Here is a 15,166-nt window from a genome sequence, read left to right on the forward strand (position 1 = left end):
AGTGAGAGAGAGAGAGAGAGAGACAGAGTTAATGTTTACCTGGCTGTGGCCGATGACTAATGACATATAATGTTATATACCTATACGTCCAGTTATGCGTGTGTGTGTGTGTGTGTGTGTGTGTGTGTGTGTGTGTGTGTGTGTGTGTGCGTTGGCGCTTGCATTTATAATTTGCGTATGTGTGTATATATACTGTCTCCGACCCTACATTATACCTTATATATTATTTTTGTATATTATATGTGTACGCCGATGAGATGCTGATGACGATGACGCGACCAAGACGACGACGACGACGACGACACTATCCGGAGCCACGGCAACAGCAGCAACGTTGACTTGGATTAATTATCTATCACTGGCGCCAAGTTTCTCACGAAACGCACCATGCGACACATATATCCGAAGCGCGCGGGAAATATTTCTCTCCTCTCAGATCGCTTCGGTTTATGTTCAAAATTTGTATAGCATACAATTCTATTTTATCCTTTAATATTATGCCCGCGCGCGCAAGAGCGATGGGATGCGGCCTCTTAATTGCAATTAGGCAATTTTTGTACTGCTATATATGTCGTGGAGAGAAAAAAATAATCAAAGTTCTTTTTCTAATTGGCGATTTTTATTTATTTATTTTTTTCATTTCATAATGTATAAGTTCATTAGGGTTATTTCGAAGTAATTAAACGGTAGTAGTTTGAAATTTTGGATTTCAAGGCGATCTTCCGGCCGCTGCGATACTTTTAAATGACGAAATATTTCTAAAGAGACAAAATAATTTCGTTACAGACGAGCACGATTAAATAATTAAAAAATATTCGTTACCTCGGGATTGGTCTTGTGGAAGCACTGCACGATATTGAAAGCTGCGTCGCAGGGATTCTTGCCGGCTGAAATTTTATTCACGTTTACAATGAGATATTTCACGATATCAATGGAAGATTTATCACGTTATTCGTGGATAGCGATACTTACTGACGGTTCTGCAGGCGTTGATCATTTCCATGCCGTGTTCCTTCATGGATTCGACGGCTTCCAATTTGGTGATGGCTTTGTCCCAGTCTACGTGTCCGTCTTTGTCGAGCTGTGGATATGTGAATGATTAATAAATGTTTCAGTCAAGCTTTAATCGTTAACTTACAACGTCGAAGGCGTTGAAGATGCACGAGAAGTAGCAGCCAAGAGTTTCGCTCGGATGGAAGTATCCATCTACCGTCCGGTCGACGTGTTCTGCGAATCAAAATTAAATTGTGATACCGTAAAAATACTGAAAATAGTTGCCGAACTCACCAATGTCCACTCCGGTTTCTCTGTGGCATTTTTCACGTAATCCGGCAACCATGCCTTTGATTTCAGCGGGAATTTCCTACGAAACGACGCGTGTTTACATTAGCGATGAAATTTATTTTCACTGACCTTTTTTTTTTACTTCGCATACTCACTGCGGCGTTGCAAACTCCCATGACAACGAGAACAAGACCGAAGGTAAAACTCTTCATATTGACAAAAAGGTCGTGAACTTCAAGAAAGATTTCGAAATTTTCAACTGCGTTGGTGCGTTGTGAATGCAAACGTTGCTGCTCGTGCCTGAGCTTTTATACATGATGCAGTTCTGGTAGGCGTCTCTCGGGTATCAATTAGTCAGAGAGAAGATATTAGCGTTGCGAACTAAATATTAGTGCAGTGTGACACTGTGAGGCCGAAATAATTCGTGCGAATCATAGATGAGTGTGTAGTTCTTAGCGCATTTCTTGCATAAAAATCGTCGCGGGTCTTGATCGGGCAGAGGAAATCGCGGCGTTATTACGACGTCGCTCGCTTCATCCGTTTTTTTTTTAATTGTAGCGTTTCGCGCGTTTCATTCAGCGCGATACGCAAGGTTGCGTTTGAGCGTTTTCTGTCGCGCTATTTTCCTTTTCATTCATTCGAACGAAAAATTGAGTCATTTTCTTCCTTTGGCGAGAATCAATTATTTCTTACCCGGTTCAAAGAGATTTTTCGAATTTCTTATTTTCTTCTTGACAAAATTATTGAAAATAAATCGATACTTACAACTTGTTAATGATTTTGTAATATTTTATATCAAAAGTCATGTATTTTCGAATTTATTGTTTTATTTGAATGATATAATCATTATTATTTATAAAAATTAATAGTATTCTTTTTTATAATTGCGAGTCAGAAATGTTGACAGTATTTATAATTATCAATCCTTGAAAGTTGTTTAGATAACGAAGAATTTCTGGAAGAAAAATCGTCAATGAAATTTATTTTATGATATTGTTAGGTATGATTCTATTTTATATATTTGAGATAGTGAGTACTAACGTCTGGATAAGCTTTCTGGAAACATTGAACGATATTCAAAGCTGATTCGCATGGATTAGCTCCAGCTAAAACATCATAAGTTATTTTTATTTTATATTTTATTTCATTGATAGCACACGAGAATTTAAAAGATTACTTACTGGTGCCACGACAAGCATTAATGAAGTCCATGGCATGGTCCCTCAGAGATCCAACGGCATCCAATTTACTAATAGCCTTGTCCCAATCCAAGTGCCCATCATGATCAAGCTGTTGAATAATATTTAATCGTATTAATTAATTATTTACATTGAATTATATTTTTCCATAGTTTTAATACTGAATCATTCTTACCAGATCAAAAGAATTGAATAAGCAGGAAAAGTAGCAACCAAGAGTTTCGCTAGGATGAAAATAACCCTCAACCGTTCGATCGACATGTTCTTTAAAATAAATGATGATTTTTGATAATTTTATAATGGCATCGTGTTAAAATGTTTTTGTGAATTTACCAATGTCAACTCCTGTTTCTCGATGACATTTTTCACGCAGGCCGACGACCAAATGTTTTATTTCCTCTGGCACCTCCTGCATCAAATATTAAAATTTTTATAGAAATTTTTACCTTTTAAAATTTCTGAGATAGGCCAATAAAAATATTTAAATTCATACTCACACCAGCCTTGACATTGTGCATGCATAAAATCGTTATCGTCAAGTACAAAATTCCTTTCATACTGCAAGTCTTACAAAAGTTGAACTTACGAACTCACAAAATTCTGAAGCAAACTAAACGGACGAAGGAAAATAGTATTGTTTTTATATGCCCGCGGCACTATGAATCGGTGTTATTTTTAATTTGAAATGATCGATACTAGGTAATCGTATAAGCTTAGTCATGTAGCAAGGGAATCTGAGAAAAAATTTAAATATCAATGCTGTTTCATGGAAAAGTTCATGCATGACTGCTGGCTTGAACGTATCACGTCGTGCAAATGGCATTACATCTGTTTTTGGTGATTCATCGATGGATAAAAATAATTGAAAAATTGATGCATTCGAACACACGTTAAAATATTAGCATGACCCGGAAACGTAATGGATCATTCAATAAAGTGTTGAAGCTAAAAACAGTACTTCTATTTTTTTTCAAAACTTCATCAAATAAGGGAATTATATCTGAATTTTTATGGAATGTTTTACTGAAATGTTAATTATAAGAGATTGAAAGCTTTGCAGTGGTTTCAAAGCCACTTTGGAACCTAACAATTGAATGTTAATTTTATTAAAATTTTCGAAAAGTGAATGAAGTTTCGGTAAACATTTGTATGTATAATGTGTATGTAAGGTATACGCCCCCATTTTCGATCAGTTAGGCCCTAATTTCGATCAAATTTAAATCAATTTTTTATGTAGGATTGAAACTTGATATCTGATTTTGAATAATGTATTTCTCTTGAAGATGTTCGGTTCATTCAGCCAATTATTTAAAAAAATGTTCTCACGTTCAATTAAGTTGTTAATATTAATTATTGATCGAATATAGGGACATGATCGAAAATAGGGGAATATTCCTTATATTTGCAGTATTTTTTCAGAATATTAACCGCATTTTTGTTGAGTTTGATCAGTGCGAAACCCATAAAATTTATTTTGAGTTTTTCATAAACAAATCAAACAAATTATATCATTCGATCATACAATTATTTGTTTTTACCTTTCGTAAATATGTATTGTATATCAGATGGATCCTGTCTTCGATAATATTATGATCTCACTTCGTACTGTGAACACTGTCGTATACGAATGCTCAATTTGGGGTTTGTAAATGTTATCGAATTAAGTTGACGTTAGTTCAAACGAATTTCTCAACAAGAAAGATGGAAGCCAGTGATAAAATTAGGTAATTTTCATTTTATGCGAATCACAGTATGAAAATGTTACAACATAAAATATTTAATCGTATAATAAATATTTTAGCGTGAAAGAAGAACCAATCGACTTATTGCTCGGTGAAAATGATTACATTGTAATTAACAAGACACCCGACGTCAACAATTTTCAATTCCTAAGACATCAGCAAGAAAATCAAGTAAGTAATTATAATAACATAATAGCTCATTTATTTATGAAAAATTTCACATAAATTATATTTTATTCAGATTCAAAAATCTGACGAAAATCACGAAAGTGAACTTAGCGACTTGGCTATCGAGTTGGAATGTAAAGACATGAAGCCGAGCTTGGATTTATTAGCAGTTATGAAAATTGAAAATTGTTCTGAAGATCACTTGGCGGCTATTGAAAATGGTAACGAATATCAAACTCAAAGCATTAAATTAGAACCTTTGGATGCAGTAAAAAAAGAATCGTTTGTGGACGACACAAATCAATCAAGTATGAACTCAAATTGTGAACTTTTTGCGACAATGAAAAGAAAAACAGTTGTAAAAAATGGGGATTATAAACATAAACTCAAAAAACACGTTGTTGACATGTCGAATGGTAAAATCGCTTATCCTTGTGATACATGTGGAAAGTCATTCGGACGTAAGAACAATCTTAAAATACACATCGATTCGATGCATCTTAAAATCACCCACAGTTGTGACAAATGTGGAAAGTCATTCGGACATAAGAGCACTCTTAAAAAACACATCGACTCGGTGCACCATAAAATCACTCATGCTTGTGATACATGTGGAAAGTCATTCTCATGTAAAATTTATCTGAAAAAACATATTGAAGCGATACATAATGGTAAAACTCCCACATGCCATATCTGCGGAAAGACGTTCTCTCAAAAGGGTAATCTTCAAACTCACATCAACTCGATGCATAATGGTACAATCACCAATTCTTGTGATACATGTGGAAAGTCATTCGGACATAAGAGCAATCTTAAAATACACATCGAATCGGTGCATCATAAAATTACTCATACCTGTGACTTATGCGGAAAGTCATTCTCATTTAAAGATTCTCTCAAAAAACATATTGAAGCGATACATAATGGTAAAACTCCGACATGCGATATCTGCGGAAAGACGTTCTCTGAAAAGGGTAATCTCCGAACCCACATTGATTCGATACATAATGGCAAAACTCCCACATGTTATATCTGTGGAAAGACGTTCTCTCGAAAGTGTAACCTCCAAACCCACATCGATGCAGTGCATACTGGTATCACATATAAATGTGATACGTGCGGAAAGACGTTTACTCAAAAGGGTAGTCTCCAAACCCACATCGCTTCAGTGCATAATAGAGCGAAAAGTTACGAATGTAAAGTGTGTGGCAAGAAATTTTCGCGAAAGTATGTTCTGAAAAATCATATCGATTCGATACATAACTGAATAAAAAGTTACGAATGTGACGCGTGTGGCAAGAAGTTCTCGCTAAAGGATGTTCTGAAAAATCATATTGATTCCACGCATATATGGAATTGCACATACCCGTGCGATTTTTGCGGAAAGGTATTTTCCAAAAAATGGAATTTGAAAACTCACATCGACTCGGTACATAATTGTCAAAAACCTTACAAATGTGACACGTGCGGTAAGAAATTCTCGCAAAAAGTTCATCTTAAAAGGCATGTTAATGCAATGCATGTTTGTGTCACACCTATGCGTGAGAAGCACGCGGTAAGTCATTTTTAATAAGTAGCAATCTCAAAGGACACAACATTTCAGTTCGTGATAGTATAATCACCTATCCATGTGACGCCGGTGGAAAGATATTTTGTGCGAAGTTAAAATTCTCAAGTACAATGTCGCATGAACATTAACTAATCTTCAAAACTGATATTCAATCGTGTAAAATACTGTGATTTCAATGGTGAGCTATAATCTCTTGTGTAATAATTAGACTAATGCGAACATTTTTATTAATCAATACATAAAAATCAAGTTCTAACTACATGTAAGCGTTTGAAAAATGTAAAATCAAATGTACTATATTGACAATTTTAGATAAATTAAAATGTTATACCACATCATAAAGAGTTTTTCAATAAAAGTTCCAATAGCTTGCATCAAATGATCTTTTAAATCAACGGTACAGTGTCTATACATAAAATCACAGCGGTATTACCCCCCTATACATGTAAATTCTCGAAGTGTATGAGAAACAACAAAGCTGACACCTGTGTAATATGTGTAGGTACGAATTCAGTCGCTCTACAGCCTCGCGCTCACATTTATATGTATAAATGGTCATGCAGCCCTGTATATAAAACAGCAGCCTCGCGGCGAAGGGAGTCCGTCTTCTTGCGCTCGGACGCGGGGCCGCAAAAGTTGGCTCTCGAAGCGAAGAAAAAAAATAATAATACACGGTATATGCAAATAACTGCGCTGCGCGGGGCTTTGTCGTCCGACGCGGTAGCCGCCTCTGTGGCAAAGAGAGAGAGAGAGAGAGAGAAACGACGACGAGAACGAGAGAACGGAAAACGAGAGCAAAGTCGATGATCTCTCTAGGGAGTCTTGAAAAAAAAAGCGGCGGCGAGTGTACTTAAGTATAATACTTATTACTCGGCACAGAGGACCACTGAGCTCGCACGTACTTATATACTCGATCGGCATTTATGACGCTCGGTCAAGAGCTTGAGCTTGATCAGCAGCAGCAGCAGCTCTCCTCTGGGGAGTCTCACGCAGTCGCCGACAGTTGCCGCACGCGCCGCGCAAAAACAGCCACCGCCGAGGTATATATGTAACATATGTGACGCGCCGCCGCCGCCGCCGACACGCATGTGCGCCTGCCCTTTGCTGAATTTCGATCGCGGATTCCCGTATGGACCGCTGCTGCTGCTGCCTTATAATTGATCGATGCAGCGCTTTATAAAAATTGACTGATTGCGGGAGCCGTGTAATGATAATACGTCGTTGAGGCTGCCGACAGAAAGAAGGTCTCTGCTGCGCTTTCGTTGTCGGTACCGCAGCGAAACGAGAAGGTGTAGAGAAGAGCTCCCTGTATATAGCGATTAGCTTTCGACTCGAAAGGAACGTCCGCAGCTTGTAAATGAGGCGTGAAAAACATGATACACTTTTTTCGAAAGCCCGAGATTCGGTGATGTTTATTTTGCTGCGAGCTACGAGCAACAACGTTCGTTTCACGAGTAGTTGATAAGTTTTCAGACGCTTTCGATTTGAATACATTGGTGAAAAAGTTCAACATTTCATGCCTACGGTAACGTTAAAAAGTTCGATGATCAATTAGATTTTTCAAAGAAAACTTTGGACTTATATAAGTTTATGTTTACTTTGCCACTTGCAGATGTACGGATGAAGGTGCACTCGCCATCTAGTGGTGATTGCTCAAAGTGGCATTGTCGTATTGACTTGAAGTAGTTGAAAACTGGCCTTCAATTTATTGAAACAGTTGAATTGAACTAATTTCAACTTTTAAATTTTTGTACAAATAAAATCCCATAACAGATTTGATTGACCCCTACTGAATATGATAAAGCAAAAACAATGCTTTGGCTTATATACAAACATTTTTAGTTCGCCACTTGCAGATTTACAGATAATAGCACTCGCCATCTAATGGCGAATGCTTAAAATGGTACTCAAGGTGATTGAAAATTGGTCTAAATATTTAAAATAAGTTTATATAATATTTATAACATAAAGAAAAAACTGCCCAAAGCCAACCAATTCCAATATTCATTTTTTGATTACGAGGCCATTATCAATGTTGACCATTCCTACCTGTAAAACGTCTCGAAACTCAATCGACCTGTAAATAATTAATATTCCCTTTAATTAGACCACAATCTCACATTCACAGGGAAAATCGAAACAAGCACGGGCAGACAAGTGCAAAAGTACAAAGACGAATGAGAAGTCAAACGCTGCACAATCTAAATAAACACGAATAAAAAAAAAGGGGGAGAAGGGATTTTTTTAATGCCATGCACCACGACTCACCGCGCGCGCGCGCGCTCACTTTAAATGGGTTACGGCCTGCGCAAAAGTGATTTTATACTTTTTGCACGGTACTTAGAAAACGTAAAGGGAGAATAAAAAGAAAAAAAAGAGAGAGAGAGAGAAAAAGAGTCTCGTTGCTGCCTTGTGGCCTTTAAATCAAAGGAAGAGCGCGGCGATAGTCACTCAGTCTCGCGGCTCAGATTGATGTAAGACTCTGTGTTTTACATTCAATTCAATTGGGCAAAAAGAGCACGAAAGAAGAACTGCGAGAGTGAGCTCCTTCATCTTCTTCTCTATGCGTTCGCAGCAGCATCGGTTTCACATACAAGCACACACGTTACTTGTATGCGTGCAAATGTGCAGTGCACACACACACACAACACACAAGCCACATAAGCATCGGCATTGTGCCGAAAGCGCGGCCGACTTCTTCTTGCTTCTTATTTATTTTTTTTTGCTTTGCTTTCTTTCTCTCTCTCTCTCCGAGACGTCTCGTTATACAATCGTAAGTCGCGCAAAAGAGATACTTAAAGAGAAAAAAGAGCCGCGTGCGCGCGCGGATTTAAATCGAATCGGCGTTTCCTTCGCCGCGCGCTATATACGTATACGAAACCTGCCTCGCTCTCCATACACCATATATATATAAAATAAGTGCAATTACTTTGAGAAAGACGTCCATTGTTTATGTCGATGGACCCCCTTGAGTGAGCGACTTGTTTTCATGTCTGTGTGAATTTGTTATTTCTGGGGGGGTTTTCGATTCGATGCCGAGAGAGAGAGAGGAGCTTCCGTGCAGGGCCCCCAACGTCAACCTTATTAAATCCCACGTCAAAAGTATTCTATCCTTGTAAATCGTCGGGAATAAGTGAGACTACTTTGTAACATCAAATATTTATAAATATACGAAGGAAAGAAAAGAGCGTCCGAGTAACTTGTCTCGATTAGAAATCATTTTATTTTAATTTGTCACGTGAAAGGATGTTTGGTATGCTCTAGTAAGATACCAAAGAAAAAGACACGACAATCATTTGATCACATTAATGTACAAAAGCCGAAGATGGATCGATTGCAAAAAATATTTTGCGTATCAGTTCTGGCACGTGCGTTTCACTGCATCTCTGTACGATGCCCTTAGCTAATGCGAAACAAGTGTGCTCGAGGCCAGTATACACAAACAAATGCAAATAAATCGACGCGATAATCGCACGTGAATGCACTCGTGTGTTTGCCCGATTTAGTAGAATAAAAAAGTGACCGGAGCAAGATGCGAGTATAAAAATACGGAGTGAGGAAAAGTGGTAAGTTGAGGAAGGGCGTAGTAATGTAAAAAGAGAAGTTCACAAGTCTGTGAATATCTTCTGAGCAAAAAGAACGATGGAGATCACGCGAGCGTTTAATAAGACTACTCTTAGATTTTATTTACGCACAAATTTTACGCTTTTTATGTTACAATTTGTAATTGACTCTGAAAAAAATTATTGCATAAATTTTCTCGTTGACAGATCACTGACCAAAATTTCCTGCTTTTTCTGATCGTTTTCTAGTTCAAACTTCAATACGATTTATTGAATTGCTGTAAACTTTATTTCAAAAAAATCCTCATTTTCGTAATTCGAATGTTCCATTTTTATTCGCTATTGCATTTATGAAATAATTATGAGTCAAATATAGTGTAATTTATTTTCCCGGTAATCGTACTAAAGGTTTTAGGTACTCTGAGTATAAAAAGAATTTGAAACATAAATGACCCTGTTTGAAGAATTATTTCTATCAATTTGCTGAACGATTATATTAAAAATATGATACAACTGATATGAATGAACATTTATGAGCTTTAGTTTTTCGAGTTTCAGTTTTCGAATTATACTTATTATGAATGTGTTTGATATTAAATTAAGAAATGTTTCTTGTTTGTAACATGAGTAATTCTGTCAATTATATTATGTCTTTATTTCGTACGTGTTCTAACTTTCGATTTGGGGTTTGTAAATAATATCAAATTGAGTTTAAGTTAGTTTCATGGGTAGAGTCAGTCCAGAAAGATCAATCGCAAGCAAATTTCTATGTGAAGAAAATGGAATCAAGTGTAGTATTCAATAGTATCGTTAGGTAATTTTTTCACGTAAATTACTCCATCTCGAAATGAATGAACTAGAATTAATAAAAATTATTTCAGAGTTAAAGAAGAACCAATCGACGTGTGGCTCGGTGAAAATGATTACATTGAAATTGACAAGACACCCAATGTCAACAATTTTCAATTCTTAAGGCATCCGCAAGAAAATCAAGTAAGTAATGATAATAACATAATAGATCATTATTTTATAAAAAATTCCACTTAAATTATATTTTATTCAGATTCAAAAATCTGACGAAAATCACGAAAGTGAACTTGACGACTTGGCGATCGAGTTGGAATGTAAAGACATGAAGCCGAGCTTGGATTTATTAGCAGTTATGAAAATTGAAAATGGTTCTGAAGATCACTTGGCGGCTATTGAAAATGGTAACGAATATCAAACTCAAAGCATTAAATTAGAACCTTTGGATGCAGTAAAAAAAGAATCGTTTGTGGACGAAGCAAATCAATTGAGTATGAACTCAAACTGTGAAATCTTTGCGACAATGAAAAGAACAACAGTTGTAAAAAATGGGGATTATAAACATAAACTCAAAAAACACATTGTTAACACGCCGAATGGTAAAATCGCTTATCCTTGCGATACATGTGGAAAGGCATTCAGACAAAAAAAAAGTCTCAAAATCCATATCGACTCGGTGCATTTTAAAATCACCCACAGTTGTGACACATGTGGAAAAACATTCAGACATAAGAGAAGTCTCAAAGTTCACATCGACTCGATGCACCATAAAATCACTCATGACTGTGAAGTATGTGGAAAGTCATTCTCATTTAAAGATTCTCTCAAAAAACATATTGAAGCGATACATAATGGTAAAACTCCGACATGCCATATCTGCAGAAAGACGTTCTCTAAAAAGGGTTATCTCCAAACCCACATCGATTCAGTGCATAATAGTGAAAAAAGTTACGAATGTGACGAGTGTGGCAAGAAGTTCTCGCGAAAGGGCAATCTTCAAATCCACATTGATTCAGTACATAATCAGATCACTCATGCCTGTGCTATATGTGGAAAGACATTCAGATACAAAAAAAATCTCAAAAGTCACATCAATTCTGCGCATCTTAAAATCACTCATGTCTGTGAAGTATGTGGAAAGTCATTCTCACTTAAAGGTTATCTCAAGAAACATATTGAAGCGATACATAATGGTAAAACTCCCACATGCGATATCTGCAAAAAGACGTTCTCTCAAAAGAGCAATCTTCAAACCCACATTAATTCAGAACATAATAAGATCACTCATGCCTGTGCTATATGTGAAAAGACATTCAGACAACTTTTAGGTCTCAAATTCCATATCGACTCGGTGCATCTTAAAGTCACCCATAGTTGTGACAAATGTGGAAAGTCATTCGGACATAAGAGCACTCTTAAAAATCACATCGACTCAGTGCACCATAAAATCACTCATGCCTGTGATATATGTGAAAAGTCATTCTCACTTAAAGATTCTCTCAAAAAACATATTAAAGCGATACATAATGGTAAAACTCCGACATGAGATATCTGCGGAAAGACGTTCTCTCGAAAGAGTAATCTCCAAACCCATATAAATTTAGTTCATATTTGTCGAGAAGGTTACGAATGTGATGTGTGTGGCAAGAAGTTCTCACTAAAGAATGTTCTGAAAAATCATATTGATTCCACGCATAATGGCATCACATACCCGTGCGATTTTTGCGGAAAGACATTTTCCCAAAAATGTCATTTGAAAACTCACATCGACTCGGTACATAATAGTCAAAACCTTTACAAATGTGACACGTGCGGTAAGAAATTCTCGCAAAAAGTTCATCTTAAAAGTCATATTAATGCAATGCATGTTTGTGTCACACTTACGCGCGAAAATCATGCGGGAAGACATTTTTAAGAGGTAGCAATCTCAAAAGACACAACATTTCAGTTCGTGATAGTATAATCACCTATCCATGTGACGCCGGTGCAAAGATATTTTGTGCGAAGTTAAAATTTTAAAGCACATGTAAACGGTTAACTCGCTTAACGGTTAACTTACACAATTATAATTTAATCAATGGATACATTTGATATATTCAATTCTGTTCACCGTAAGATCAAGTAATATTTTATATCATATTATAGTATGTTTTTCTGTATTGTACTCTGCTGCGAGTATTTTATGTAAAATATAGTACTCGAGAGTGGGCCATTAGGAGCAATCAAAAAAGTATGCATCATACTCAGTACATCGTCTATTTGAATAAATAATTGAATATTGTAATAATTTTGTATCTCTTAAATTTACGTAAATTTCATAACAGTAATTAAAACCACCAAAAAAAGTTTTTATTCGGAACGACAACATTAAATTTGCTTTTGTTGTATCAATGACGTGCCTACATTTTATTTCGAACCTCTCGAATGTTTATCAACAAAAATTTTCCCATGATACACACACCCATCAAATAATTATAACTCGAGCGAAGTGTGATCGTTTTCGAAAACATCATCGTGTCAACATACTGCCGATTTCAGCCCGTACACGCATACTCAACGGCTCTCGTATACCATACGGAGAATTTGAAACACAACGAGAGAGTTACACGCGCGTGCAAAGAGCTTTCTTTGAAATCGAATAAGACTTATAAGCGCTCGCGAATTTTTTTTCACTTTATCCAAGGCATAATCTTATGCAACGCGTACACGCATACACACGTATACAAGATCTACAGGGCTCGTTGACGCGTTATATCGTACATACATTAATTTGAATACGACATGGAAAAGGTTTATGTTATTTATATATCTCTATTTGTATATCTATATGTATTAATGCACGTGCGCGCACGCATCACACACACACACACACACGCGCACACAAACGCAGAGAAGGTGAATTATTATCACTCTTGCGCGTATGTTTTTTTTTTCGCAAGGTGCTTATACTTTATGTATTTTTGTTTCGCGCACAAACGAATACACCGTGGAGAATAATTTCTATATATGTGTACCCGAGGATGGACCACGTACACTTTCTCGCTTTAATGATTTAACGACACGATCGGTGTGCGCATACATATGCACGGGGCCGTTGTTACGCTTCGACTTTGCTGACGTGTGTATGATATACTTAAATGTTCTCCTCGTGGCTGTATATGCATGTGTACGCGTTTTTACCTGCATTTGTGTATATTTATATATGTCTCTCTGTACAGCTGTGATACACGTTTAAAAAACACGATCGGCTCTCTGGGGGCAGCGGTTCGATTTTGCATATAAGTAAGTATTGTATACCATGCTTATATTGGAAATCGTATCCACGCCACACTCGTGTGTGAAGCCCAAAAAGCAGCAGCCGTTGTGTCACTCATCGACTTTTTTTTTCAAATTTCTTATCGCGTGTTTTCTAATCGAAAACCAAACACGATGAGTAATGTACACAATAATGTATTTTCATACAATGTTCAATAAAATTAGTCGGCTCTCGTATTGTTGTACACTCCTCGTGATCGCTGGTCGCGAGGGCCAGAGCTTACACATCGCTTATACACACACATAATGTATGCGCGCGAGGATCTTCGACCTCCCCGCCGTAATAAAAATCTATATATACATTCACATATAGGCGAGTTCTTTTATCGGCTATCGAGCTCATGGATCGCAGCTCGAGATATATATACAACGGTGCAGTGCAGCAGCAACAGCAGCACGAGCCACTTATGCCACTCACCGCGGACACCCTCCGCAGAAAAAGTACCGCACGAAAAGAGAGACAGAGAGAGAAAAATACGTACACACACACACACACACACACTGGTACATGTGTATTTATATATTACACATTCTGGATTTGGAAGGTACGATAAACTCACCTATAATCGTCGTCCGTAGCTTTCCGAGCGAAATAACGTTTGGCTGGTACTGGCCGTTGTACCGTGCGGGCCCTCCCGACCTCCTGCCGCAGAGTCTCGTCCGCGCGACACGCGGTCTACTGTCGTCGTTCGAGGCATTGACCGCGATATATTTTTGCCTCTCGTATATACGTACACCGTTGGGACTGTCTTGTACACTAATTTTTTTTTCCTTGTTGATAGTCAAAAATGAAAAATATTTGGTTGAAAGAATAACATTTCGTTTGAAAATGATTAGTTCTAATTGCAAAAAGTTGAAAAAATATTCCACGCAAAATATAACCGGTATATTTCGGGTAGATGCATCGGTGCAAAAGCAAATCCGTGGAATTTATAAGCGTAATGGACGTATGAATAATACAAGAGAAATGAAAGAATAAATAAAAGCTTCGCGAGAGCGAGAGAGAGAGAGAGAAAGAGATTTATTTTTATCATCGGAATCTAATAGCTTCCGAGAAAAACAGTAACACAATAGGCAATCGAGATCCGCGCGCAGACTTTTCGACTGTGTAAAAAAGCGCCTAGTTTTTTTTACGCCGCTTGGTGTAAAAGGCATAATGTATCTTTGTGTATTCATTATTGTCGAGTTTATAACGTACTGTTTTGAAGATTGTCGTGCGGTCTGAAACACAAAAAAAAAACGAATTGGTTACAGTAACTAATAGCTTGAAAAACTCGAAATGAACGATAGTTATGTTAATTGAATAGTTTGAACGAGACAATAAAAATTATTACATTTTTTAGCTTTTCATTATAATGTACAAAGATTTACAAATATACCTTAAAATAGCCGCAAACAAGGGTTTAAAAAACAAAGAAAGAAGAAAAAATTCGCCGAACAATATCCCGCAAAATTATTAGATAATCATAAATTGAGGAATTATGCATTTCGGAGAATCCTCGCGCTGCCCACAAGAAA

At 36.9% G+C, this 15,166-nt stretch overlaps 4 protein-coding genes across 4 annotated transcripts; 2 read left to right on the top strand and 2 right to left on the bottom strand.

The window, feature by feature from the left end:
* Positions 1-600: 600 nt before the first annotated feature.
* Positions 601-1,582, bottom strand: LOC106654756 (pheromone-binding protein-related protein 6-like). Its single transcript, XM_014374758.2, has 6 exons — positions 1,440-1,582; positions 1,288-1,363; positions 1,139-1,227; positions 973-1,081; positions 823-887; positions 601-758 (listed from the first exon to the last, which is right to left on the bottom strand). The coding sequence occupies exons 1-6, from the start codon at positions 1,494-1,496 to the stop codon at positions 741-743; spliced, it is 414 nt and encodes a 137-aa protein (XP_014230244.1). The 5' UTR covers positions 1,497-1,582; the 3' UTR covers positions 601-740.
* A 553-nt stretch (positions 1,583-2,135) lies between these two features.
* Positions 2,136-3,093, bottom strand: LOC106654707 (pheromone-binding protein-related protein 6-like). Its single transcript, XM_014374703.2, has 6 exons — positions 2,981-3,093; positions 2,817-2,892; positions 2,659-2,747; positions 2,466-2,574; positions 2,326-2,390; positions 2,136-2,239 (listed from the first exon to the last, which is right to left on the bottom strand). The coding sequence occupies exons 1-6, from the start codon at positions 3,038-3,040 to the stop codon at positions 2,222-2,224; spliced, it is 417 nt and encodes a 138-aa protein (XP_014230189.1). The 5' UTR covers positions 3,041-3,093; the 3' UTR covers positions 2,136-2,221.
* Positions 3,094-4,058: 965 nt separating this feature from the next.
* LOC106654706 (zinc finger protein OZF-like) lies at positions 4,059-6,285 on the top strand. The gene is made up of 3 exons (XM_014374702.2): positions 4,059-4,207; positions 4,285-4,396; positions 4,467-6,285. Exons 1-3 carry the CDS (start codon positions 4,185-4,187, stop codon positions 5,658-5,660), a joined length of 1,329 nt encoding a protein of 442 aa, XP_014230188.2. The 5' UTR covers positions 4,059-4,184; the 3' UTR covers positions 5,661-6,285.
* A 3,966-nt stretch (positions 6,286-10,251) lies between these two features.
* On the top strand, positions 10,252-12,617 carry LOC106654721 (zinc finger protein OZF-like). The gene is made up of 3 exons (XM_014374719.2): positions 10,252-10,340; positions 10,408-10,519; positions 10,590-12,617. The coding sequence occupies exons 1-3, from the start codon at positions 10,306-10,308 to the stop codon at positions 11,877-11,879; spliced, it is 1,437 nt and encodes a 478-aa protein (XP_014230205.2). The 5' UTR covers positions 10,252-10,305; the 3' UTR covers positions 11,880-12,617.
* The last annotated feature ends 2,549 nt before the right edge of the window (positions 12,618-15,166 follow it).

Source organism: Trichogramma pretiosum, unplaced genomic scaffold (genome assembly GCF_000599845.2).
Source record: "Trichogramma pretiosum strain Unisexual culture from Peru unplaced genomic scaffold, Tpre_2.0 scaffold23, whole genome shotgun sequence".
Lineage (NCBI taxonomy): Eukaryota > Metazoa > Arthropoda > Insecta > Hymenoptera > Trichogrammatidae > Trichogramma > Trichogramma pretiosum.

Excerpts from the sequence above, each read along its gene's own strand:
- LOC106654707 (XM_014374703.2), bottom strand. The coding sequence starts at position 3,040 with ATGAAAGGAATTTTGTACTTGACGATAACGATTTTATGCATGCACAAT. Across the intron at positions 2,893-2,980 it reads TGCACAATGTCAAGGCTGGT|GAGGTGCCAGAGGAAATAAA; the intron begins GTGAGTATGAAT and ends TATTTGATGCAG. Across the intron at positions 2,575-2,658 it reads TATTCAATTCTTTTGATCTG|CTTGATCATGATGGGCACTT; the intron begins GTAAGAATGATT and ends ATTATTCAACAG.
- LOC106654721 (XM_014374719.2), top strand. The coding sequence starts at position 10,306 with ATGGAATCAAGTGTAGTATTCAATAGTATCGTTAG. Across the intron at positions 10,341-10,407 it reads GTATTCAATAGTATCGTTAG|AGTTAAAGAAGAACCAATCG; the intron begins GTAATTTTTTCA and ends AAATTATTTCAG. Across the intron at positions 10,520-10,589 it reads GGCATCCGCAAGAAAATCAA|ATTCAAAAATCTGACGAAAA; the intron begins GTAAGTAATGAT and ends TATTTTATTCAG.
- LOC106654756 (XM_014374758.2), bottom strand. The coding sequence starts at position 1,496 with ATGAAGAGTTTTACCTTCGGTCTTGTTCTCGTTGTCATGGGAGTTTGC. Across the intron at positions 1,228-1,287 it reads AGAAACCGGAGTGGACATTG|AACACGTCGACCGGACGGTA; the intron begins GTGAGTTCGGCA and ends TTTGATTCGCAG. Across the intron at positions 1,082-1,138 it reads TCTTCAACGCCTTCGACGTT|CTCGACAAAGACGGACACGT; the intron begins GTAAGTTAACGA and ends ACATATCCACAG.
- LOC106654706 (XM_014374702.2), top strand. The coding sequence starts at position 4,185 with ATGGAAGCCAGTGATAAAATTAG. Across the intron at positions 4,208-4,284 it reads GAAGCCAGTGATAAAATTAG|CGTGAAAGAAGAACCAATCG; the intron begins GTAATTTTCATT and ends TAAATATTTTAG. Across the intron at positions 4,397-4,466 it reads GACATCAGCAAGAAAATCAA|ATTCAAAAATCTGACGAAAA; the intron begins GTAAGTAATTAT and ends TATTTTATTCAG.